Below are 27,403 nucleotides of genomic sequence, written 5' to 3'. Positions count from 1 at the left end.
TATGAATAATTAATTTTCAAAATGTTACAATGAGAGAGAGAAGAAAGAGAATAACAAAAAAACGATTTTTACGTGGTAAGGGGAGAGAGAAAAAAAGGAGATTGAAAAAAGGAAGAGAAAGAACCCAAATACAAATAACTTTGTGCGAACCTACACGCAAAGCGCCTAGTTTCGTTAAGAACAAGAGGTGGATACTAGAGGCTAGTAATAACACCCAGTAAATAGGCAGTCTTCTCAGGCAAGTAGTAAACCAGTAAATAAGTAGTCTTCTTCGTTCGTTCTTCCCTGGATTTGAGGCAAGTTCAGATATCCTTAAATTGCTCGTGGGACAAGCAGCCCTGCTCCTCCTCTCAGTCCTGGCTCGAGCTTCTCCCGCTGGCCTTCCCTGCTCGTGTAAGTCCTGCTTGCATTCATTTTCCAGTTCATCATTCGCGATGCCTGTTCGAGGTAGTATCAGCGATAACAGCTTGAGGTAGTATCTGTGATAAGGAACCAATTACCCTATTAAACATCATTCTCTAAAGTTTCTGTTGCCCTGCTGGGGAGAGTCCTTCTGTGACACAGGTTGATTGTTTGTGCTGCAGGCGACATTTCTTTGGTACGGTGATGTAATGTGAGATTTCTTTGGTACGGTGATGTAATGCATGTGATACTGAAGAGAGGCAAAATTGGCATCTATCCACCAAACAGTACGTCAGCTTGATAGTCAGCCATCAGTTGTGCAAATCGAAATCAAGAGTTTCCATAGACGAGCGCTTTGAAAAACAAGAGTTCAAGAGTGCTTGATTGAGTAATGGACAAAGTTAGCGACTGAAGCATGAGTGAAGAAGAGTTTAGAGCAGTTCAGTCCAGTTCTGCCAACATCTGGTTGCCTGATGCAGTGCCACAAGAAATCTCCTCTCAAAAAGAGGGTCAAATAGATTACGTGCAGACTTGGGGTACACACTGTGCAAATGGAGAAGAAAGCACTAGCATTGCTATGGTTTGTGATGAATATAATGATACCGAATCAACATCAGTCAGACTGAATCAAGAAAATGCTGTTTGTTATTCAAAACAAAAGCAGAAGACATTTATGAGTTACAATTATGCAGCAAGTCAAACATTGGATACTGAAAACATTGCTGACACTCTGAAACAGGCTGATCAGGAGATGTGCAGAACTAACATCGGCATTTATGCAGTTGGTGGGGGCAGTAAAGTTGAAAGCTCAACCAATAATGAAGAGAGAAACATCTTTAGAACAATGCCTGTGGAAGCTCTAATTCATGCACTTCCTTACATGACTGTCCTTGATATTTTAAGCGTGGAGCAAGTCTGTAGGGATCTCAGAGACGCGATAAAAAATGACATCATGCTGTGGCAGAGGCTGCAAATAGAACCTCCTTTGAGCAGGAAGCTTACCAATGAAAGGCTTCTTGGATTGGTGTCAAGATCAAAAGGACAACTTCAATGTCTTAGTTTAGTAGATTGTCTTGGTATCACGGAAGCTGCTCTGCAACAGATATTGTTGTCAAACCCAAGGATTTCCAAGGTCAGTAACCACCATGCTTTATATATATATCATGAGGGAAATGCGCAATTCAGCATGCAAGTTTAATCTATTATGTTGATGCAGAAGTTCAGGGGCTTTAATAGTTGAAGTGAGACTTGTTGCCAGCGGTGGTCAATGTGCTGAATATGTAGGTGCTGTGGTTTTGAATCTTAACATGGGTATAGAGAAGCTTTAGCATATGGTACCTAGGTCTCCCTGGTTGTACTTGACAAGTGTTTAGACCTGTAATTTTTGTTGGCTTTTGAGGTGAGAATTCCCACTTTGTGCACTTATTTCACTAAAGCCTTCAAGCTCTCTAAGTAGGTCACCAAGTGGATGGTGTATCCCCATGGCAAGGTAATAAATCTGGTGAGACTAAAGATGAATATTGATTAGAGCTAGTAATACACGAACAGCTCGAAATTCTTAAGGCGTTTTATCAATTCTAGGGGCCTAAGTTTGGTGAATCTTCGATATTTTCTCTTTTCTCTCTATCATAGGGAGATTTGGTTGGTAAATAACCAATGTAAAAGTACTTTTGCATGTGAATGTTTTGTATTAGCCCATTAAGACAAATTACAGTGCTCCAACTATTGTAAGGAAACTTGAAATGCATGATCATGTTTTGAACTGCACTATAGATACTTACATGCACTATCAGAGTGTAATGTTACCAAAGTGGATGCATGGGCTGAGAGAAAGAGTGGAATGCAGAGGGGAGAGGAAGAAAGAAAGAAAGAAAATTGACTTGTAGGACAGATCAAGTGATTCATTACATTCCCCTTTGGGTATGAGTGCCACGAAGGCACATAAAAAGAAAGAAAAGTGAAAATAACTAAGATGGAATAAACTCTAAGCTCTTATGACTCATAAGAACTTTAATTACAATGTTGAGTTCCATCACAAAAATAGAGGGTAGCTAAATCTCATTAAAGGATTTATTTATTTCTAGGAAAGTGGGGCAGGACTCCTTGATGACGGCTTTTCCTCCTCGATACACTGTCCACTTGCCATTTCTTTGTGCCTCTCTAGGGGCTTAGTTTGCTTCATCTCAACTATCTTCTCTGTCATATCCTTGTAATTGTCTTTTACTTATGCGCCTTTTGGGATAATGCTAATGGGCTCTCCCAAATCTACGAAAGGGACAACCTTGCTTAATTGTGCTAATAAAACATTTGTTTCTAGAATGAAATCTTGTTCAAGCTCTGGAGCAAGATTCTCCCTATCCAATCCAAGGGGGAGACCACCAATCATGATCTGTCTCTTGTTACTTTCAATCCTCTCATTCTCCTTAATTATTGATATAACCTCTTCACCAAATGTATTTAATCAGATGAGTTTACTTTCTGTATTTGGCTGGCCAATTCTGCTTGTAATGACTTTGGTATGGGCTCTTCCTTTGCTTTTTGTTGTTCATTCTTCATGCCTTGTAATTGTTCTTGCAGTTTATTGATGCGTTTTTCCTTCTTGATCATTTCTTGTTTCATTGCTGCTAATTCTCCTTGATCATTTTTCAGCTCTTGCAAGAGGTAAGACTCCCATGGCAAAGACTTTGTTGCTGGTGGGGAAATCGAAGGCATCTGGAGATTGATTGTTGTAGCAAATTCCCCTTCCATATTACTGCTGAGACTTGTGGGGAAGCTGTCAGGTTGAGTAGATCCCCAAGGGGTTCCCCTTCGCCCTTGGATCTGCGTAGATAAACCCTATAAGATGGCTAAAAAGGTTGTGCAAGGGTTATGAGATCAAGGCAAGGGGCTTCATAGGTGGGGTAGGGTTGGGGGGAGGGGGTAGGAAGGGTAGGGTAAGGGTCAAGTGCACAGCAAGGTCGGGAGTAGAAGGTGGAATGAATCTAGATGGGGGTTAATAAATAGCCGGCAAAAATGTACGATAATGGTCAGGTCAACCAGGCTGAAACTTGCCGATTAGCGTCAATAAATGCTACTACGTGTCTGCTTGGTTGTTGACTCACCCGATTGCTCACTTGGTTGCCCCTGTTCCCTTGAGACTGTTAGAGATTCATCGCCTGACCAGGTGCAGTCGGACAGTTTCTGTCCATGTGCAGTCGGACTGGACAGTCGGACTGCCACGTGGCAGTCCGACCTGTCCTGTCAGTTGGCTGCATTTAATGCAGCCGACAGGTCTTTTCTGGCGCCCTGTTTTTCTGGCTATAAATAGCCGAGGTTTTCAGCAGTCTCTTGCACTTCTCTGCTCGCAGATTACAGACCGGTGGCACGCGCAGATTCCGTCTCTGTTCGCAGATTTCAGACAGGAGACAGTGCAGACTGCAGCGGACTTCGAGGTGAACAGCAGGTTGCATCATCGAGATAGAGACACGCAGTCTAGCGCACTGCGCCCGTGTACATATTTGCATATCTTTGTATACAGCACACTTTATGCAGCAGATCTTCATCTTCCACTGTCTCTTTCTCTCTCTTCTCTCTCTGCGTTCTCTCTCTCAGTCCTACGCTTCCGCACCGCTGCACTCTGACATGGTATCAGAGCAGTGTTAAAGGGCTGACTGAGCGTAGAACCAACCTGAAGAAGAGTTTCTATCGCGACATAAAGTTGCGTTTACAGCGTTTGAGGGCAGGCAGGAGGGCTGCGTCTCGGAACAAGGCTGAAGCGAGCGTGGGCGCGCGGGAGAGGAGTCCAGGTGGTGGATTTGCTGCTGTTTACTGCTGTTTGACGAGGAGGAAGTTTGAGTTTTCAGCTTTTAAGTGTAGGTTTTGCTTTTTCATCGCCTTTGGCGGGTGAACAAGTTTCAAGACGCGGAAGAGCCCTAGGAGGCTGAGTTATCACAGTCAGAGGGGGCTGCTTTTGCGTTTGTGAAGGCATTACAGGTGAAGATGTCTATAGAGATTGACTTGGAGTTCCATACGATTATGGACCGGAAGGTGCCTGTCTTACCGGCTCTTCCCGCAGATCAGAAGCTTGATGGCGACAACTACCGCATCTGGCGCGTCATGATGTTGGCCATCCTTGAGTCCTATGATTTGGCGGAGCTTGTACAGGAGATCGACCGGCCCTCGGTAAGAGATGAGTCCAAACTCTCTTCTGATGCTCGTGTGGAATTGGCCAAGGCTCAGTCTCACTGGGACAAACTGAATGCCAGGATTCGTTCCTTTCTTTTTCTATCTTGTACTACAGCCGTGATAGCTCACATCGAGCACTTGACGGTGGCTTGGGAGATATGGCTGGAGCTTGATCAGATGTATAACCAGATGACCCTAATGAAGCGGGTTTCTTTGGAGGTTCAGATGCGGACCTTGTCCGTAAACAAGTCTTCTTCGTTGCGGGAACATATCAACAAGCTTAGACAGCTTCAGATGTAGGTTCAGAATGCGGGAAAGCCGATTTCCTCCGAAGACATGGCGATCACACTATTGTCCCAGTTGCCGCCACGATTCGGTACTTTCTACTCTGCCCTTATTGCTTCGGAGCAAGAGTCTACTCTTCGTTGGGAAGAGTTGGTTCCTATGGTCTTGGACCAAGAGGAATAACTAAAGGGACAGAATGCTTCCAAGTCGGAGGCATTGACAGGTCAAGCCTCTCAGAAGAAGGGGAAGGACCAAAAGAAGAAGAAGGGGGATAACAAGTCAAAGAAGGACAAGGACAAGGACAAAGAATCCACATGCCATATTTGTGGAAAGACTAGCCATTGGAAGAAGGATTGCCCTGACACCAACAAGAAGGACACCAACAAGAAGGACACCAATAAGAAGGACATGAAGGATTCTGGAGCGGTGGCTGCACCCTCATCAGCTGCATTTCTTTATCTAGCTGTCATTGAGAACTCTTCACCGAATGCTTCTGATACTACGATGACGGCTCCCCAGGCTCGAGAGTGGATCGTTGATAGTGGTGCCTCCCGGCACATGACTCCTTCATCAGATGGTGTTGCCCAGTTGCGACCCTCGCGTGGGCAAATTCTCATTGGAGATAGCTCTTCAGTGTCTATTGCAGGACGGGGTAAGGTGCAGCTTATTCCAGATGGACGTGGTGATACCCATACCTCAGAGGTCTTGCATGTCCCAGGTTTAGGGTATCATCTCCTGTCAGTTCATAAGATTTGCTCCCTTGGACTTTTGGTGGAGTTTGATAGTAACTCGGTGCGAGTCCTTGATCGTGGGTCAAGGAAGGTTCTATCGTCCGGCTATGAGGAGAACGGCATCTATAAATTGAAGTCTTCCACCGCCCTCTCTACTCTTCTTCTTACCTCTCAGACACAGTCAGAGTTATGGCATGCTCGGTTTGGTCACCTCAACTATGATTATCTTCGGAGGGCGTCACGAGGACAGCTTGTTCGAGGGTTGCCGGATATAGTGGTGAGCGAGCAGCCATGTGTCTCCTGCATTCGTGGGAAGCAGCATCAGGATGCCATTCCCCACACAGCTTCGCGGCGGTCTACTTCACCGATGGAGCTTGTATCTACGGATCTATGTGGCCCTATGAGGAACGAGTCCTTGCGTGGGAGCTCGTACTTCATGCTGATGGTAGATGATTACAGCAGGATGACATGGGCCTATTTCTTGGCATTGAAGTCAGAAGCTTTCTCCCACTTCAAGGATTGGCTTCTCTTTGAGGAGAACTGATCAGGCCGGAGATTGAAGACCTTGCGATCCGACAAGGGTGGTGAATTTGTTTCTAATGAGTTTGCTCGTTTTTGTGCAGATAAAGTGATCGAGATGGCGCGCACCATGATGGAGCACCGACAGACCCCTCAGGTTCTGTGGGCTGAGGCTGTGGCTACTGCAGTTCACATTCTTAATCGATTCCCCACTTCGGCCGTTGATGGGATGACACCTTTTGAGGCTTACTTTGGGACTAAGCCCGATGTTTCTTACTTTAGGGTCTTTGGGTGTGATGCCTATGTTCACATTTCCAAGGCTCACCGTGATAAATTTGAAGAAGCTTCCCGAAGACAGGTATTTGTTGGCTACAGCTCCTAGTCCCAAGGCTATCGATTGTATGATCTCGTCAAGCGGGATGTGTACACTAGTTGAGATGTGCGGTTTGTGGAGGTTCCGGCCATATCAATGGGTGAGGAGCATCCCGTTCTTGGAGATCCAGGGGAGAGTTGGGCTCCTGCTACAGTTCCTTTGGAGCCCGTGCCTTTTGATTATGATTCTGTTTCTGACACACAGTCTACTGTTCCCCCGGTCACCCTTGAGGAGTTACCACCAGTGGATATTCCAGAGTCTTTAGCGGATGGATAGAGACGAGGGGAGGTTCGGCCTCCTCCTCGATGGGCCCGTGACACACTCCGTGATTCAGGGATCGGGGGGGTTCCTGAGGAGTGGGGACCGCAGGATGGTCCGCGGCGGTCACAGAGGCACCAAGCACATTCTACGGAGCTTGTTTGCTCTAACTATTGTTTGATGACTCGTGTTATGCAGGATCGAGAGCCCACCTCCGTGAAGGAGGCTTTACAGTCCGCACCATGGAAGAAAGCTATGGAAGCCGAGTTGGAGGCTATTGAGAGGAATGGCACTTGGTCACTCGTGCCCCGCCCCCCTCATAAGAAGGTGATTGGCGTCAAATGGGTCTTCAAGACCAAATACCTTAGCGATGGTTCTTTGGATAAGCACAAGGCTCGCCTTGTTGCTAAAGGTTTTGCACAGCGCCCCGGGATTGATTGTCATGATACTTTTGCCCCCACTGCTCGTATGGCGACCATTAGAGCTGTTCTTGCCTTGGCTGGCCATAGGAGATGGCCTGTTTACCAGTTGGATGTGAAGTCGGCCTTCCTCAATGGTGATTTGAAGGAGGAGATCTATGTTTAGTAGCCTTCTGGCTTTGGATCTTCAGATGGGAAAGTCTACAGGTTGAAGAAGGCCTTGTATGGCCTCAAGCAGGCTCCGCGTGCATGGAACGAGAAGATTGATTCGTTCCTTTAGTCTCAGTTGGGATATCGGCGTTCTAAGGCCAATCCGCAGCTTTATGTTCACACTTTCGAGGATGGTTGTGTGCTTTTTGTGTTGTATGTTGATGATTTGATTGTCACAGGTGATCATGCACAGCAGGTCCAAGCGACGAAGTCAGCTTTACATCGGACGTTCGAGATGACGGACGTGGGTCTACTCCATTTCTTTTTGGGCCATGAGATTTATCAGTCTCAGAGGGGGATCTTCATCTCTCAGCAGAGATATGTACAGGAGCTCTTGGTGTCTTTTGCGATTATGGATCCGAACTGGAAGGCCACTTCCCATTCAGCTTCTCCCATGGCGGATGCTTCACGCTATCGTCAGTTGATTGGATCCTTGATTTGGTTTCTCAACACTCGTGTTGATCTTTGTTTTGCTGTTGGGCTCTTGGCAGGGTTCATGAGTGAACCTTAGACGGTGCATTGGCAGGCTGCTCAGAGGATACTTCAGTATTTGAGGGGGACGTCTGATTTAGGGATTCATTATCCCGCAGGGACAGATGGTTCAGATCTTGTACTTGCAGGTTGGAGCGACTCGGATTGGGCCGGTGATGTGGACCACAGGCGGTCTACTACAGGTTACTGTTTTACCTTGGGCGCAGGTGTTATCTCATGGAGTAGCAAGAAGCAGCCCACGGTAGTCCTTTCGTCTACTGAGGTGGAGTATCGGGCCTCGTCTTCCACCACATGTGAGGCTGTGTGTCTTCGGCGCTTGTTGGAGGAGCTTGGCTGCCCCCAGACTCGTCCTACTTTGCTGCAGTGTGACAATGAGAGTTGCATTGCCTTGGCACGGAATCCTGTTTTTCATGCCCGGACGAAGCACGCAGAGATCTAGTACCACTTCATCAGAGAGAAGCTTCTGGATGAGACCATCACTGTGGAGTACTGCAAGACGGAGGACAATCTTGCAGATTTGTTTACGAAGGCACTTCCCCAGGCTCTACTTCGGAGACATTCCAGATCCCTCAGGCTTCTGCCCTACCCAGGCTTTGAGAGGGGGTGTTAGAGATTCATCGCTTGACCAGGTGCAGTCGGACAGTTTCTGTCCATGTGCAGTCGGACTGCACAGTCGGACTGCCACGTGGCAGTCCGACCTGTCCTGTCAGTCGGCTGTTAAATGCAGCCGATAGGTCTTTTCTGGTGTCCTGTTTTTCTGGCTATAAATAGCCGAGGTTTTCAGCAGTCTCCTGCACTTCTCTGCTCGCAGATTACAGACCGGTGGCACGCGCAGATTCCGTCTCTGTTCGCAGATTTCAGATAGGAGACAGTGCAGACTGCAGTGGACTTCGAGGTGAACAGCATGTTGCATCGTGGAGGTAGAGACAGGCAGTCCAGCGCACTGCGCCCGTGTACATATTTGCATATCTTTGTATACAGCACACTTTATATAGCAGATCTTCATCTTCCACTGTCTCTTTCTCTCTCTTCTCTCTCTGCGTTCTCTCTCTCTCAGTCCTACGCTTCCGTACCGCTGCACTCTGACAGAGACTAGCCCATGCTACTTGATTGATGCACACCTGCATGCCATCCTTGCCCAACTACTTGACTATCCTCCAATTGTCCATTGCCTTTCTAGGGAGATGATCCTCTAACACCCCTTTAAAATCTTGGATTGGTCATACGACTGGAGGATTTGGAGTGCTAATGTAAAGTGGTATGAGGAAGAGCTTTGGTGAAAAGATTCGCCAAGCTATCATGTGCCTAATAATACTCCTGTGTTTATGTTATTCAATATCTTCTCTTGTATGTAGTGATATTGGATCTAGATATGCTTGGTCGTGTGTGAAACACTGGGTTTCAAGCAATGACTATGCAACTCTGGTCATCACATATAGGATAGGAGTGGTGTGGTTGTGAGGACAACCAAGTTCTCCTAACTATCTCTGAAGTAGCACGGTCGCATGTGGTAATAGATGTTGCTCTATATTTTGTTTGTAGAAGAAAGGGCCATTGTCACTTGCTTCTTGTTGCTCCATGAAACAACACTGAACCAAGTAAGAAGAAATAGTTCGTAATAGATCGTTAATAATTAACATCTTTGGCCCTGTTAAGATGTGAGGGAGGACAGGATCGAAGCTCAGCACAGAAAACCAGTAGACAGTGTAAACTGAAAGTATAAGGTACAACCCTTAAACCTTAGGGTTGTAGAGGGGTGTTCACACCCGAACACGGTAAGTGCCCGTAAGTGTGTGTCATAAGCATATACAAAATAATATCATAAGTCTTGGGAAAAAACCTCTCCTACCGAGAGTAAAAAGTGCCCCAGTGTCCTATTGATCACCGACACTCCTATGTGAGCGAAGGCGTAAGTGAGGCACAAGTGAAATACCCAACAAATCCCCCTAGAGTGAATAGTGATCAAGAGTACAAGGATCATTTGCCACAAAAGGAGATCAAATTTAAAGCATGGCGAAATGCTTCAAAATTTTCACGAGGAAGAGCTTTGGTGAAAATGTCTACCACATTACTAGTGGTAGGACAATAGACAAGGCTGATATCACCTGCATGTAGCCTCTCTCTGACAAAGTGATAATGTATCTCAATGTGTTTCGTGTGTGCATGAAACATTGGGTTCCGTACCACTGCAATGGCACTCTGATTGTGAGTGAACAAAGGAGTAGGCTTCGTAACAGATACATCCAAATCAACAAGCAAGGGTCTAATCCATACGCATTCAATTGTGGTAGTGAAAGCTGCCTTGTATTCAGCTTCACATGATGATGTGGTAACAATGGACTGTTTCTTGCTAAGCCAAGATATGCAAGACAAGCCAAGAAAGAAACAATTGCCATTAGTGGAGTGACGTGAATCATAATCACCAGCCCAATCACAATCACTGTAAGCATGTAACTGCAGTGGTCCTCCCTTGGCTTAAAGCAATCCAAGAGATCTAGTACCCTGCAAGTAACGGAAGACACGCTTAGCAGCTTGCCAATGTGACATGCGTGGCTGATGCATATATCTGCTCAGGGCTGAAACTGCAAACTGTACGTGTGGCCTAGTGTTGCATAAGTAAATAAGACATCCAACTGCTGGAGCATATGTGTGTATATCAAACAAATCATTGTCATCATGTAATGACAGTTTAAGTCCAGGTTCCATTGGTGTGCAAACTGGCTTGCAATCTTGTAAGCCAAACTTCTCAAGAAGTTTACCAATGTATCTTGACTGTGATAACTCAATACCTCTAGCATCATGTATAAACTGAATGCCCAAGTAATAATGCAAAGACCCCAAGTTTGACATGTCAAAAGTTTGCTGCAAATTTTGTTTAAATGGTGAAATCTGATCAACATGTGTCCCTGTAAGCAAGAGATCATCAACATAAAGACAAATGATCAGCATGGATCCCCTCTCTTTACATACGTAAAGATCAGACTATGTAAAGATCAAACTTAGATGAGTTGTTTATGAACCCTTGGCTAAGCAAGAAAGCATCTAGCTTTGCATACCAAGCTCTAGGAGCTTGTTTCAAACCATACAAAGCTTTTTTCAGCTTGCAGACCAAGTGTTCCAAGCCCTCAACTGCAAAACCAATGGGTTGCTGTGCATATACTTCCTCACGAAGTTCCCCATGTAGCACTCTGCCCTATGGCAGGACCTCAAGCATTGGGTCGAGAGACCACACGAGCAAGCTCCGGCAGATACTCAAGACCAGGATGCGGAAACTCACTTGCCAAGTTTGACGCTACACTTTGGGCCTAAATCCTTGCACGTCAACGCCTTCTGGGAGGGCTCGGAGATGCACGCAGTCCTGCCAGTTCTAGCTCTGGGAGACGCAACGAGAAATGGGATTGTAGACACAGGAGCTGGAGTTAGTGTGCTTAGCCACGCAGTGTTACAGAAGTGGGGAAACCCACCTGTCGAAGCTGCTCGGTTTAACGTCACTCTAGCAAACGGTATGCGAGTGAAACCATTCGGGGTCTTGAAGAATTGGCCAGTGAAGATTGCAGGAGTCCAGTTCTCTGTCGACTTTATCGTCATGAAGGGAGTGGACTATGATATCTTATTGGGTCGACCCTGGATGCGCAATGCTAGAGTTATCGAAGACTGGGGTAACAGCCTGATCTTCCTGGGCAACCGAACTAACGCTGTGAGAATAGAGATGGACACTTGGAAGACCTCGCCAGTCAACCTAGACGCCATCTCTACTCTACTCAAGGGAAACACCCAGGACAAGGAACCCTATCAGTCCTTAACTAAGTATATCCCATGCCTAGAGGACGAGCGGGATTGGATGCACGTTCTCGCTACACTCGACCTGCCGTTCTCAGATTATGAGGCGTACGAGCAGGCTGTCAAAACAATTGGCAAGCCAAAAGAAACACTTTCTACACCTGTCTACATGATGGCAGCAAGCCTCCATGAAGGGCCTAAGCCTGTCGCTTTCCAAGTGCCCACCAACAGGAGAGAACTCCAGGGAATACTGGGGCACTTCACGGACCGACTGGCACGCAACGCAGCCGCCAATCTCAAGCCTCTCCAAGACCACTTGGAAGAACCCGAGTGGAAGTGGACCAGGGTACATGAACTGAACCTCAAGTACAACTGGGCGTTGGTTCCTGACCAACAAGACGAGGCAGAGCAGGCCTTGGGGGACGATGAGCAGTCTAGCGAGGCAGAATCCTGTGACGAATACGAAGATTGCCAACCCTTCGATGAAGGAAGTGAGGGTGAGGTGGACACCGTAGAATATGACACCGAAGGGCGAGAGATTGAGCAAATCCGGGCAGATGCTAAGCCGCAGACGAGACCGGCCCTTAGAGTGGACCAAGGAGTCATGTATGCGAAATGCGATCGTGCTTGGTTGGAACAGATGGGAGTTGTGGATTTTAAGCAAGCCGGCCTGGCCCAACCAGGAACGGTAGCAATGCTTAGAACCGAATCGCCATCCGAACTGCGGCCGCCAGGGGAGACCACCTCCTCTAGTGAAAATGGGGAATTCGACTCTGAATCTGAAGTTACTTCAGATGATGACCCAGAAATCCCTAGGCCACCCATGACCAGACGCACCAAGGGAGACTTACCTATCCACCTGAGGTGCAGACGGTTACGGCAGAATGAAGCTAAGCGTCCCAACGATGCGCGAGCAGAGGAACAAAGGAAGCCACAAGACCTCCCTAAGCGCTTTTCGAAATTCAAAAGAGGGGACAGGGTGGTGGTTCTGCTAAGTGCCAAGCGCCAAGGGCAAACCCGCGAACCAATCGAAGGGCCAGCCAAGGTCAAGGAGGTAAACCTAGCCCTGGAAGGGGAAGTACCCCGACCAGCGTTCATTGCCGAGGACTTGACCACGGAAGAAGAGTCTAGCCTTGTCACTCTTTTGCGGGAGTACCAGGACGTATTTGCTTGGTCTTTAGATGAGCTACGAGGGGTAGATCCGAGTGTTGTGACTCACAACATACCCATGACAACGGATGCAACGCCGGTCAAGCAGCGACCATACCCCATGAATCCAAAGCACGCTCATGCTGTCAAGGAGGAAATTGACAAGCTGATGAGAGCCGGATTCATTTACGAAATTGAGCACACAGACTGGGTGTCACCCATAGTCATTGTGATGAAGAAAAACGGCAAGATTCGAGTGTGCGTCAATTACAAGAAAGTGAACGCCGCTACAAAGAGAGACAACTACCCCTTATCGTACACCGAGCACATGCTTGAGAGGGTGGCAGATAAGGAAGCCTACAGTTTCCTGGATGGCTTCTCGGGGTACAATCAGGTGCAAGTGCATCCTGCAGATAGGCACAAGACCGCCTTCGCCACTGAGTGGGGCGTCTTTGCATACGTAGTCATGCCCTTCGGGCTAACCAATGCCCCCGCCACCTTCCAACGCCTCATGTGCACCATATTCAAGGACATGCTTCGCAAGGAGTTAGAGGTCTTTGTCGATGACCTGTGTGTTCATTCGGCCTGGACCCAACATCTCGAAAAACTCCGCGCGGTCTTTGAACGGTGTCGCTTATACCGTCTCTCCCTCAACCCCCTGAAATGTGAGTTTTGGGTGAAGCACGGATGCATCTTGGGACACGTGGTGTCTAAGAATGGCATTGCCACGGACTTCTCGAAGGTCAAGGTCATCGTGGACCTTCCACCCCCAAGTAATTACAGGGGAGTTCAATGCTTCTTAGGTTACACAGGATACTATCGGCGGTTTGTACTGAACTACGCGCTGATCGCTAGGCCATTGTACAAACTGCTAATTGTCTTCGAGTGGACTGAAGCGTGCCAACGAGCCTATGAGGAACTGAAAAAAGCCCTAACAACGGCACCTATCCTACGAGCCCCAGATTGGACTATGACTTTTCACGTACACATCGACGCCTCTAAGTTTGCCGTGGGGGCAGTGTTGTGCCAACCTGGTGAGCATAACTTAGATTACCCAGTGAGTTTTGCTAGCAGGCAACTCACTGAGACAGAGATGAATTATTCGACAACGGAAAGGGAGGGATTAGCCATGGTATTCGCCATTAAGAAGTTTCGGCATTACCTACTGGCCACCCCCTTCACCTTCTTCGTAGACCACCAAGCCCTGCTCTATTTAGTCAACAAACCTTGCGCTACAGGATGTATAGCCCGATGGCTTCTCCTGCTCCTAGAGTTCGACTTCTCAGTGGTGGTACGGAAGGGAAAACAACATTACATGGCTGACCATCTGTCCCGTATACCCACAAGAGAAGCTGTTGGACAAGGCATCGTGGACGAGTTACCAGACAGCCACTTATTCCATGTGTCCAGCGAAAGAGACCTATTCAGGGCCGATCTGACACCATACTGGGCAGACGACATAGTCCAAGTGCTCGAGCATGGGCTGCCCGAACGACCAATAGAACGGGCACGGCTTAGGCACTTAATCCTGAAAATCCAGCCCTATCAGCTGATTGCAGGCCAGCTCTATAGGCTGGGGCAAGACGGTTTGCTACGTAGATGCGTGTGTGAGCATGAGATGCACGATGTGCTCTCAGAGGCGCACAATGGTATTGCAGGAGGACACTTTAGCGGGGACACTACAGCACGAAAGGTGTTGCAGTCCCAGCTATGGTGGCCCACACTCTTCCGCGATGCCTCACAATTTGTCAAGCATTGTGACGAGTGCCAACGGACAAAGGTTCCGGTTCGTAAAGATCAGATGAAGTTAACCCCGGTTATCGCTCGCCAACCTTTCGAAAAATGGGGGATTGACTACATAGGACCCATCAGCCCCGCGGCACAATATTCACAAGCTAGGTACATCGTGGTGGCCACGGATTACCTCACCAAATGGGCGGAGACGAGAGCCACGCGGAAAAACGACGCTAGGACGACGGCCAAGTTTTTATGGGAGCAAGTAATCTCGCGTTTTGGTTGCCCCATCGAACTGGTTAGCGACTAGGGAACGCACTTCATCAACGAAGTGATAGCCCATCTCCTATCCACCTTCCTCATCATCCATCGCAAATCCTCACCATACTACCCTCAGGCTAATGGCCAGGCTGAATCAACCAACAAAATTCTCATCACTGTCCTAACCAAAGTAGTCTCAACCTCACGAAGTGACTGGGATAACAAGTTGATGGCAGCCTTGTGGGCCTACCGAACAGCTTATAAGACGGCCGTCGGTCAAACGCCTTTTAGGCTAACCTATGGGACTGAAGCTATTCTCCCATTAGAATTCTTCGTCCCTAGCCTGAGGATAGCACTCCAAGAACGATGGGAAGGGAAGGAAGCATGGATGCAACGCTTGGTTGAGCTAGAACGCCTATCAGAGGTTCGTCTCCTAGCCACCCACGCACTTATCTGTGACCTAGTGCTCCTCTACTCAGTTAAAGGACATAAGCAAAATATGAAATTCAGAGGTCTCGGACCCTTCAAGGTCCGCACAATCAGCCGAACTGGTAATGTCGAGCTGGAAACACTGGATGGTGCGGGAATGGGCTTCTTCAATGGCAGTCGAATCAAGAAGTACTATCCGCCCACTCATCCGCTGCATGAACCACCAATGGTGGAACCGCCCGTCAGAATACGAGTAGCCACACTTATGGAAATCTGCGAGAATGAGGAGCCTGTGGAACCCGCCTACCTCCGCATCACGGTCACGGCCAAGCAGACGTGCTCCTTCAATGCCCTGATTGATGAGGGGGTGGATTTTAACATTTTGATGCATGAGCATTGGACCCAACTGGGCGCACTAATACTTCATCCCACAACAGCCAGATTGAACCCATACGGGGCCCAATCCTACCCGATCCTCGGCACGTGCAGAGTTGCCGTTTCTATCGAGACTGAAACTATTCCCATGCTGTTTTATGTCTTACCCAACGCCATGGATGCAAGCACAGAGTCATTGCTTGGGCGAACTTTTAAAAAGCAGACGCATTGCAATGTTGATTATGAGTCGCAACGCATCCACCTAACAATCGGGAGCGTGCCTATTGTCACGACTTTCAGCAAGGGCCTCGTAACCCCATCACCGCTCACGGGGCCACCGATAGAAACAGCCGCGCCTAGGACTAAGGAGGGGGGCCGTGCGTATCTACCACACCCAGATCCCCACGCACCGCGGCCCGCCGCACCCAAAGCAAAACCCCAACAGACTCGCTTGCAATGGGTGCCTAAGAAGCCTCGAGACCTGCCTAGAACCAGACGCGCTTGTCCGCGGAACACCTACAAGCCTAAACCTAGGAAACCAAGACGCCATCATCGCAAGCGCTGCGTGATTAAACAAATATGGGTCCCTAAAGTCCTGCGTGCACAAGGCTACTATGAGGGGAATGCCTCGCTGTGGATCCCCAAAATCCCAACTGTCACAGGCCCTAGTTCTATGCTAACCTCAAGGCCTTGTCCCCCGACACCTCAAGACCACGAATCGCAGGGCCCACCCCAGTCATCCGACTCCTCTGCAAGTCAACCCACGGGCGTCACACACGCCCAACGACCCAAGCAACGGCCATCACCACAGGAAGCATTACCCAACCAACCCAACCCGCAGCTCAGCAACCCCGCTGACCGCAGTAGCATATCCCCTAAGATCAAACCCGACCCATCCGCCCAACCAACACCCGGGTTGCCAACTCAAACAAGCCCCCAGCTGCAGCTCTGTACTGTCAAAACCTCGAGCTCCAGCAAACCCCAACCACCCGCCGGCCTTAAGCCTTCCTATGAACGGAAGTCATTCCTAACGCTGGCCGCTGACCTCGCAGAGGACACGGGGGATGATGTGGTAAACTGCATCAAACAGCTCGATGCCACCTTTGTTGCACTGGCCCTCAGCTATGACCGCCTGGACTTGGGACTATTAGCAGAACCCCTTGCAACTGATGTGCGCAATATGCCTTGCTCTTGGGAGACTTTTGAATTCGCCTTTGCGCAAGCTTCTCGCTCTGCCGCTGAGCTGCTTGCTCGCGAGGTCTCCAAAGAGCAAGCCATTAAGCAACGTCTCATCCCATCATTTGACCCCCGCTCGACGTCCGACATCACTAGCCAAGAAAAAGCAAGTTGTCCCACCTGGCGGACACGGAATCACCCTTCTTGAAGCAGTGGTATGCTCTTCGATTGAAATGGGAAGTTGATGGATGCCGCATAATGACCAATGCCGAACAACGCCGAGCCATCAAAACGGCCGAGTATGATCCCACATACGTCGCGCCCACCTCGTATCGAGTGTTAACCACTCTTCGAGGTCGGACCATGGACGATCATATCTTAGGGCACCCCTATCTCGACCGCTTCTTGACAGAAGAAGAGCTCCACATCGCAAGTCGGGTCAACTCCAGTGATGTGCTCACAGATGTCCTCACATACATCACCCACGTAGGCATCCGACCCTGTGACCTGGACTGCGCTGCACACTTGGAATACAACCCCAACTTCTACGATTGGCTCCTGTTAGCTTGCTCTGTTTTAGTCTCAGTCTGTCATCTCCTGGTTGTGAGCTCCTGTCAGAGTCTGACAGGAGACAGAGGAGCTCTGTCAGTGTGTTTGAGGCTGTTTTAGTCAGCCTACAGCCCTGGGCATTTTACAGCCCAAACTGGGCTGTTTTCTTTTTGGGCTGACTGCCCATTATTTTGGGCAGTCGGCCAGATCTGGCCATAGTCGGCCAGATCTGGCTGGTCGGCCAAATCTGGCCAGGTCGGCCAGTTTGGCTGGTCGGCCAGTTTGCTGGCTGGCTGCTATTTATAGCAGCCTTCCCCCAGTCAGTCCAGCACATTGTATTCTGCAGGTACAGCACTCCTCCTTCCGTCTCCGTCTCCGGCATAGGTGCTGCCTCTGCCTTCAGTCTGTCCTGGTTCCCTCATTGACGCTCCGGGCTGCGTGCAGGGACTGTTCTGTCCATTCCAGTGTATTCAGCATTCATCTCAGTCAGTGCAGATTTTCTTCCTTCATTCTCTGCTTCATCTCTCCTCTCCTCTGTGTTCGTGTTCTTCTTTCGCTGCGCACTCTCACATGGTATCATCGCCTGATTGAGTGCACGGAGGACGAGAGAAATACCCTACTGCTGCTGCCAACAGATCCATAACAGCCAGGCGACTGCTACAGGAGGCTGTTCTGCCTGCGTTTGCTGTCCTCGTTGACAGCAGGAGCTGCCACGTCATCCAATGACGCAGCCAACCTGCGTTTCCAGCCAGGCTGCCTCTCCTGCATCTGGGCGACCTCCCTACAGGCTGTGTTTTGCTGATCTGCAGGTCGCTTTCACGTCTGGCGGCACTTTTCCTGCAGGCGACCTCTGTCTGGGCTGGTTTCCGGGTGCTGGTGGTCTCGATTCTGGTGTTCTACATCAGATCTATTTGCGTTTTGCAGATCCAGGTGTTTGTAGGCACTCTCTGCCTGCATCTTGGTGGTTGGTGACCACATTGCTGGTCCTATTTCGTCAGCGGCACAACTTTCTTTGGTATTTTGCAGATTGGAAGATGTCTCACCAGTTTTCAGGCTTTGAAGACTCAGAGGATGAGCTTCTTTCTCATCATTCCTCTGAGCGGAGGCGGGATTATCGTGAAGTGCGAAATCGGGAGGAACCTCCTCGCACTCGTCCTTCTTCAGTCCATGCATCTCAGAGGGTTCCATCTACTGCGAAGGTTCCTTCAGTGAAGACTGCATCAACAGTGCGGATGCCTTCCTTGATTCCCTCTATCCAGGTGCCTATTCTCCCTTCCTTTCCAAAGGAAGACAAGTTGGATGGTTCCAACTACTCCCTCTGGTCATGCAAGGTGGCTTGTATCCTTGATACATTTGACCTTTGGGAGCTTGTTTCTTCGCCCATCGACCGACCCCCCGTGGATTCGTCTGATGGCACCTCTATGGACCGTGCAGCCTTATGGGATAGGCTCAACTCTCGAGCCCGTTCCTTTCTTTTTATGAGTCTCCATGATTCTGTACTTGTACATGTTCACAGGTTAACTACGGCGGCGGAAGTATGGACAAAGCTTGCGTCTTTGTATCAGCACAAGACATTTGCCCACAAGATTTCTCTGGAGAAGAAGTTGCGGATGCTCAGTCTCGATGGTTCTTCTTCCATGAAGGAGCACATCACGAAGATGGAGGATATGCGAGGCGAGCTAGCCTCTCTTGGTCGTATGATATCGTCTGAGGATATGGCGATGATTCTGTTGACTCAGCTGCCATCACCCCGTTATGATGTCTTCTACACCAGCCTCATCACATCGAGGACCCGTCAGACTCTCCTATGGGAGGAGCTTTCCCCGCTTGTCTTGGAGCATGACGAGCAACTCAAAGAGGTGGGAGCCAGTGGTTCCACCAAGGCATTTACAGCTGGCACAGGTGGTGGCAAGAAGAAGAAACAAAAGAAGGAGAAAGCTAAGGACCAGAAGGAGGAGGACAAGAAGGATGCGAAGGAGAAGAAGCCCAAGTGTCCCCATTGTGGGAAGGGCACTCATCCCGAGGAGAAGTGTTGGCAGAAGTATCCCCATTTGAAGCCTAAGGAGAAGGACTCGAAGGCGGCCCCCGCCACAACAGAATCTGCGTTTGTGCATCTCTTTGTTGAGGAAGACACTGCCCTAGCTTCTACCACACAGGAGAAGCCTTGGCTCGTCGATAGTGGAGCATCTTCACATATGACCTTCCGACAGGATTGGCTTCAGGATCTTCGTTCCAGAGGGGGTACAGTCACCATTGGTGACAATTCTACAGTTCCTGTTCATGGAGTGGGGACTTTACCTATGTTTTCAGACAGGCGGTCTTCCTCCGCCAAAGTTCTCTATGTGCCTGATTTGGGGTTTAACCTTTTATCTGTGCATGGTCTTACTCAGTTAGGTACCCGAGTCATTTTTACACAGGATGCCGTCACAGTGGAGGATGCTTCTACAGGTGATGCTCTTTGGTCAGGTACACAGGAGGGAGGGCTTTATACGCTCACAGCCTTGGCTGCGCGGACTTCCCATGAGCTTGGGCTGCTCTGGCATGCTCGGTATGGTCATTTGAACCTTGATTCTATTCGCCGGGCTTCTCGGAGGAAGATGGTGGAGGGACTTCCTGATTTCCCTCCTCTTCACACTTTATGCCCTAGCTGCTTGAGGGGCAAGCAGCACAGGCAGCCTCACCCGCAGGTTGCTTCTCGAAGGGCTACTTCACCGCTTGAGTTGGTACATACCGACCTTTGCGGACCTATGGGCACGGCCTCCCTTGGGAAGGCCAAGTATTTGATGCTGATCGTGGACGACTTTAGTCGTTATGTTTGGCCTTATTTCTTGGAGTACAAGAGCGACGCGTACTCCCGTTTCTGTGAGTGGCAGGTGTTTGTGGAGACCCAAACAAATTCCAAAGTCCGTGGTGTTCGAGCTGATCACGGTGGAGAGTTCACTTCTCACCTTTTCTCTCAGTTTTGCAGGGATCATGGTATTCGGGTGGAGTATTCCCATCCGAACACACCATCAGAGAATGGTGTGGTGGAGCGTGCAAATCGGACCATGATTGAGATGGCCCGATCTATGCTGGAGCATAGGAGTCTTCCTCATTTCCTTTGGGGTGAGGCAGTGGCTACAGCGGTGCATATACGTAACCGCTCACCGACTTCGGCATTACAGGACATGACTCCATATGAGGCTTTCTTTGGAAAGAAGCCTTCCGTATCCCATTTTCGCATCTTTGGGTGCGATGCTTTTGTCCATGTGGACAAGAAGAAGAGGAAGACAAAGTTCGACTCTAAGTCGAGAAAGCTTATCTTCGTTGGTTATAGTACGACCACGAAGGGATATCGGCTCTACGACCCGACGACGCGACAGGTTGAGGTGAGCAGGGATGTGATTTTTGATGAGGCTTCGGCCTCTGAGGATCCGATTGATGGTTCTATTTCAGATGTTTCTTCATCATCGACGGACCCCCCTCCACCTTCTCTCCCTTCACTTCCTTCCAGGATCTCCCTCAGCACCCCCCCTATTCCTCCTCCTTCGGCTTCCCTTTCCCCTTTGGTGGATATGCCTTCGTCTTCGACGAGCTCTTCTACCGCCTCTTCGGGATCTTCACGGGATATACAGCCTTCTTCAGATGCGGAGGATTTACCTTCACTTGGTGAGGGGGAGTCCCTCTCCGATTTGGGTGCTTTACAGGTTCCGGAGACCCCCCGGTCTCCCTCACAGAAGGAGTCTCTCAGGATTCCTTTATGGTATGGTCGGCTTATGCAGGATTCAGGTGTTACTCACTTTCCTGTTTCTTCTACAGGTCCTCGTCGATCAGCTCGTTTACAGGCCCAGCGGGACAGTTCACTATGTGTGAACTATGCTCTTATGTCACAGATTCTTCAGGATTCCGAGCCTTCCACTTTGGAGGAGGCTCTTGCACAGGATATTTGGAGACAGGCTATGCAGGCTGAGCTCGACTCCATCGAGCGAAACCATACGTGGGAGCTTGTACCGCGTCCCGCGAAACGGAAGGTGATTGGTGTGAAATGGGTCTTTAAGACCAAATATCTTGCAGATGGCTCCTTGGACAAGCATAAAGCTAGGCTTGTTGCCAAGGGTTTTGCTCAGCGTGCAGGGTTGGATTACTTTGAGACTTTTGCTCCTACAGCTAGGATGTCCACCATCCGAGTGCTTTTGGCTCTTGCTGCTCATCACCGTTGGCCTGTCTATCAGATGGACGTCAAATCTGCTTTTCTGAATGGCGTTCTTGAGGAGGAGATTTATGTTTCACAGCCTCCTGGTTTTCTTGTGCAGGGGAAGGAGGATCATGTCTACCGGCTGCGGAAGGCTCTTTATGGCCTAAAGCAGGCTCCTCGTGCTTGGTACCAGCGGATTGACCGCTTTCTTCTACAGAGTGGCTTTGCGCGCTCCGCTTATGATCCCAACCTCTACTTACGGGTTGCGGATTCTCTTTCGGTGTTCCTCCTCTTGTATGTGGATGATCTTATCATTACAGGGAGCGACACTCAGCAGGTGGAGCATACTCGGTCCCTTCTACAGCAGGAGTTTGACATGACGGATCTAGGGATCCTTCATTTCTTTCTAGGTCTGGAGATCTATCAGATGGCACAGGGCATTTTTATCTCGCAGCACAGGTATATCTCCGAGCTTCTTTCGGAGTTTGATATGGCTGAGTGTCGGCCTATCTCATGTCCTATGGACCCTGAGTCCAAGCTTTTGACAGCTGGAGTTCCTCTTACCGATCCCACCCGTTACAGGTGCCTAGTCGGCTCTCTTATCTGGCTGCTTCACACTCGGCCGGATATCTCCTTTGTGGTGGCTTTATTGTCTTCCTTTATGCAGACTCCTACCCAGGATCACTGGCAGGCGGCCTTGCGGGTTCTTCGCTATTTGCAGGGGACCCGATCCTTTGGGATCATGTATGGAGATGGGATTACCCTTTCAGGATGGAGTGATTCTGATTGGGCAGGTGATGTGGATACGAGACGATCCACTACAGGTTATGCTTTCACCCTTGGATCTGGTGTTGTCTCTTGGAGCGGCAAGAAGCAGCCTACTGTGGCACTTTCTTCTACAGAGGCTGAGTATCGGGCCCTATGTTCGACCGCTATGGAGGCAGTTTGGCTCCGTCGCTTGCTCGCGGAGATTGGCTTTACCCAGACCGGACCTACGGAGCTGCGCGTGGATAACCAGAGTGCTCTTGCTCTGGCTAAGAATCCGGTGTTTCATGCTCGTACGAAGCACATTGAGGTTCAGTATCACTATGTTCGAGAGCGGATCGTGGATTCGGAGCTGATGGTGGTCTATTGTCCTACGGCGGCCAATGCAGCTGATCTCTTTACGAAACCGTTGCCTCAGGCTTCTTTGCTTCATCACATGCGGTTCTTGGGTCTTCAGACTCTCCCAGGAGTTGAGAGGGGGTGTTAGCCTGCTCTGTTTTAGTCTCAGTCTGTCATCTCCTGGTTGTGAGCTCCTGTCAGAGTCTGACAGGAGACAGAGGAGCTCTGTCAGTGTGTTTGAGGCTGTTTTAGTCAGCCTACAGCCCTGGGCATTTTACAGCCCAAACTGGGCTGTTTTCTTTTTGGGCTGACTGCCCATTATTTTGGGCAGTCGGCCAGATCTGGCCATAGTCGGCCAGATCTGGCTGGTCGGCCAAATCTGGCCAGGTCGGCCAGTTTGCTGGCTGGCTGCTATTTATAGCAGCCTTCCCCCAGTCAGTCCAGCACATTGTATTCTGCAGGTACAGCACTCCTCCTTCCGTCTCCGTCTCCGGCATAGGTGCTGCCTCTGCCTTCAGTCTGTCTTGGTTCCCTCACTGACGCTCCGGGCTGCGTGCAGGGACTGTTCTGTCCATTCCAGTGTATTCAGCATTCATCTCAGTCAGTGCAGATTTTCTTCCTTCATTCTCTGCTTCATCTCTCCTCTCCTCTGTGTTCGTGTTCTTTCGCTGCGCACTCTCACAGCTCCTCCACAAACACACATGAACGCCTTGGGCCCACAACCTCCAATCCTGGGACGGATTTTTCTTTTCCACGAGGGGGATGGGGCAGTAAACGGGGTTAAAACTAAAAAGTAAACCAAGCATGAAAGTTAAGACTAAAAAGTGAACCAAGCATGAAAAGGCTCCAAATTGAAATGCCAAACAAAAATAGGTGATAGAAGTTTGAAAGGAAAAATTACAGTTATGAACGTTAAAATTTGCTATGATTATGGTCGTCCAGCAAATTGGTTGCCAAAAATACTAGAAAGTTAATTGACTGAATGTACAGGTGGCGACCATGGCAGGTCAAGACAAAGCTGGCAAACTCCCCTTCTCGGAAGAAGAACAGGTGCGGTATGGCCTCACTGTGGAAACCAGAGCGTTCAATCAGCTGAAGTTCCGCCACATATTCAACTTGGAAGACGTGGTTATTGAGGAACCAGCGGTACGACGGATTATAGAGCAATGCCACTTACAAAGGTACCTGGACGCAGTGGGCCAGAGGATAAACTACACCCTGTGCGCCGAGTTCCTGCGCACCTTCAACAAAAACAGGGGCACCGTCACGGTGCGAGACAGGAAAGCCACCAGACAAGTGCAGGTCGAACTGACCCCCGAACTGATAGAAAGGGTACTAGGGCTTCCGAACAAGGTGGAGAAGAAACCAAAAAGGGACGTCTATGCCATGTTGGGAATGGACAAAGTGAAGGTCCACACCAACGACGGAGTCAACCTGGCAGACATCCCTGATCAAGAGATTCAACTGCAGGCGAAAATGATGCATATCCTATTTTCGAGTCAGCGGTACAATAGCATCATGTCCAGAATCAATGTGCCTCTACTCGAAAGCATCACTGCTCAAGCATTGGATGAGGTGAACCTCAACGGGTTCGTAAGAAGGACAATTGAGGCCTCGGCAAAGGCCCTGGCAACAGGAGGAAGGGCCGTAGCAGGAGAATCCCCTTCACCTCGATCAACTCGCAAAGCCTCATCCTCCAAGGCCTCCACCATAGGTTTTGGAGGTGCCCTCACCGCGATCATCTACGAGGCAATAGGGCAAGGACGAGTGGGAGAAGACAAACAGGGAGATGACGAGAAAGGTGGCGAATCGCCGTCGCAGTCCCAGCCTCAGGCGGAAGAGCAGTCTGATGAAACAGAAACGGACACCGACGAGGAGGGAGAACCCCAGGCTGCACCAAAAAGGAAGGCGGAGCCCGCCTGCACCATGAGCTCGAAGCCCGGCAACAACAATTTATGGCAATGACCCTCCATCAGGGGGAAAGCCTGGAAGATATGGAGAGGGACAAAAGAATGGTCCAATCATAACGAGCAAAGAGTACGGGATTTAGCACGCCGGCTAGCCAAGGCCGAAGGGGACAGGGTGCTGGCTGAAAACCAGGCAGAGGCAGCCCAGCTCTCTATGATAGCTCAGCAGCGCACTTTTATCAAGACGGTGCTCCACGCTACCCAATCAGAAGCAGATGAAGCCAATGATCAGCTGCAGAGAAAGCTAACCATTGCGCGCAGGGCCCTCATAGCAGGCTTGCACGTACCGCTGCAGCTAGGAGGCCCGCCGCAGAGCCTAGAAGAACAGAGAAAATATCTGGCACAAGTAGGACTGACGGCACAAGAGATGGAGGACCTTGGGTTCACTGAGGAGAAAACACAGGAAGACGAGCAAGCGGAAGGGGGTGAACCAGAGCTTGACCTAGGGCCTCAAGAAGAGGAATATGTCCCCCCACCCCCTCAACCACAACAAACCGAAGTGCCACCACATGACACATCTGCCGAGCGAAGAGCGGCCCACACCAACCGAAGAAGGGAGCTGGTGGAGAAGGCAAGAAGAAAGCTGAAGGCCAGACCTGTCCAGAAACAGCCTGCCCCTCTTCCAGTGCGCACCCAAGACTCCCCTGCTGAATACCGCGCCGAAATGATTATCTGGGAACAGCAGGAGTGTAGCCGAGACCCTTTCGATCTGCGCTTCGAGTTTCCCACCGCCTTGAATAGGGTGCTGCCCATTCAGTTGGTGGAGGATGTCATTGCCATGGGGGCCGGGCTCAAGGCCAAATGGTTAGCAGAGCGTGAGGCCCACCCAACTGCTTGGGGAGCCGAGGACCGCGAGTTTTGGCAAGACAAAGTCCTCCAGGTACCTCGCATAGTGGAAGGCTATAATTGCCAACCCACCTGGAGGAGGCGCATTTTTGACGTCAACCTGGAAGCGTGGATGGCTTTTTGTAACACCCTCCCTTCAGAGAGGAACGACCCCACCTTTATGCCGTATCCTCGAAGGGTAGGAGTGGACTTCAACCCGTCCATCCACGGCAGGTTCGACTTCCCCGTCATTTATAATGCCAATACCACTTCCCATAGGACGCTCTTCTCTTCACCCTTCCCGACTTGTACAGCTCTATAGATAAATTCCTTAACGAATTCACCTCTTGCCCCGACCCAGCATTCATCACCACATGTAACTATCTTAGGTTAATTAGGATCCTAGTACACCAGGAACCCGCACCCCAAGAACGGCACCTTCCACCTCTCTATTTTGACCCGAATGCCATAGACAGCACCACCATGACTCGTCTCATGACGCGTGCTGCTCTTTTGCCATCCTTCTATGGTGCACTGCTGGAAGACATGAATGACAGCAAATTCACCCAGTGCAACCACCCCTTTCTCTCTACCACCACCCTCAAAACCCGCCTCCACATTAAGGGCTACTTGCTAAGCCGAAAATTCCTTAACAAGGCCCCCCGCTCCCCACCCACCCTTACCCACCATTCGGATGATGAGGAGTAGAACTCCCGTTATGCCTTTTACCGCTGCCTCCATATACACGCCTCATTAAAAAAAAAAAAAAAAAGAGGAAAAGAAAACGAAAAAAAAGCAAAGCAAAGCTTCGACGACAATGGAAAACCCATAACGACGTCTCCAAGCAGTCGTCAAAAGTGTACTCCATCTTCTCATTAACACATTTTTTCACCGACATAGCTCCTTGCTCTACAAGGCCCCACGCCGACTACTCTTCTAACTAAGTAATATCTAAGTATGCAGCCTACACTGAACTATATTCATAGTTTGGGTCCTCAAGTGCAGGACAATACTCTCAGCTTGCTTAGAGTTCGACCTGTCTCCCAAACTAATAAAATATGTCTTGTGCACAATACAAGAAGACTAGCACTCCCCCTAGGGAGAGACCACCTGAGAGGTTTTCAATTGTAGGTGCTGACGACCACAACAAAAGTGGCATTCGTTCTTCATCAACCCCCAATGCTAATTGCCCCCTCAACACCCGACAAGCCCAGAAAGAATCATCCTAGGCGGCATCCCCAACAAACCCCCGCGTGTACCGGTCACCAGTACACGCCCCAGGCGTCCTTGTTCCCCAAGTCTTCGGTGTATGCTACTATCTGCTACCTACGACCCTGAGTGCCATGGGACTGGCACTCGTCTAGGAAGGGGGTAATGTTAACCCCAACACGAAGAAAGCAAAAGAAAGTGGGAAAGACGCAGGGCAAAGGCGGAAAAAAGATAGCCCGACTGAAGAAAGAAAAGAAGAAAAGGCCAAAAGCGCAAGGACAACCTTAAAAGTCCGAGGCAAACACAAAAAGGGAAAGGCGCATTTTTGAATAAAAAAGCGCACCCTAAAATCTTGTAAAAGAGTGCCGGGCTCTCACCCGTGCAATTTGTAAATGTAGAAGGGCGGTAAAAAGGAAACGAGGAAGATAAAAGGACAATGGAAAACAGGGCCTAGGCTATGACCGGCCATGTAAAAAAGGGAAAAGGGGATGACCGCCCAAAAGGGAAGTAGGATTTTGTATATAAGGTTGAAAAGTGAATGAAGAGTTCATTCTTTGGTGTGTGGCAAAACTAGTCTTCTTCTTCCTCTCTTCTTCTCTCCTTCTTGCTTGTGTGTGCTCTTGAGAGAGGGAGTGTGAGAGTGTGAGGGAGTGAGTGTGTGTGAGAGTGAGGGATCAAGAGGGTGAAGCTCTTCACCATCTCCTCTCCTCTACTTCTCTTCTCTTCTCTTCTCTTCTCTTGCGCGCGCGGCTATGGAGGATGGAGCTTGGAGATGGAGGAGGCTTGAGGATGCTTGAGCTAGCATCTAGAATCGTGGA

General features: G+C 49.5%; 1 protein-coding gene across 2 annotated transcripts in view; it reads left to right on the top strand.

Annotated features, from left to right (window-relative positions):
* Positions 1 to 211: 211 nt before the first annotated feature.
* LOC148017840 (F-box protein SKIP28-like) overlaps positions 212 to 27,403 on the top strand; it is a 40,044-nt gene continuing 12,852 nt past the window's right edge. Inside the window, exons 1-2 of one of the 2 annotated variants that reach the window (XM_087661730.1) lie at positions 212 to 393; positions 585 to 1,534. In XM_087661730.1, coding sequence (XP_087517856.1) covers positions 818 to 1,534 — 717 coding nt within the window. In that variant the 5' untranslated portion in view covers positions 212 to 393; positions 585 to 817. Of the gene's footprint in view, positions 473 to 584; positions 1,535 to 27,403 lie in introns of both variants that reach the window. The other variant, XM_087661731.1, reaches the window with a different exon arrangement.

This window comes from Lygodium microphyllum, chromosome 21 (genome assembly GCF_053477565.2).
Source record: "Lygodium microphyllum isolate KBCC chromosome 21, Lygodium_microphyllum_v1.1.10, whole genome shotgun sequence".
Taxonomy (NCBI): Eukaryota; Viridiplantae; Streptophyta; class Polypodiopsida; order Schizaeales; family Lygodiaceae; genus Lygodium; species Lygodium microphyllum.
The sequence above is the reverse complement of the archived record's forward strand: the minus strand, read 5'-3'. Positions and strand labels throughout refer to the sequence as shown.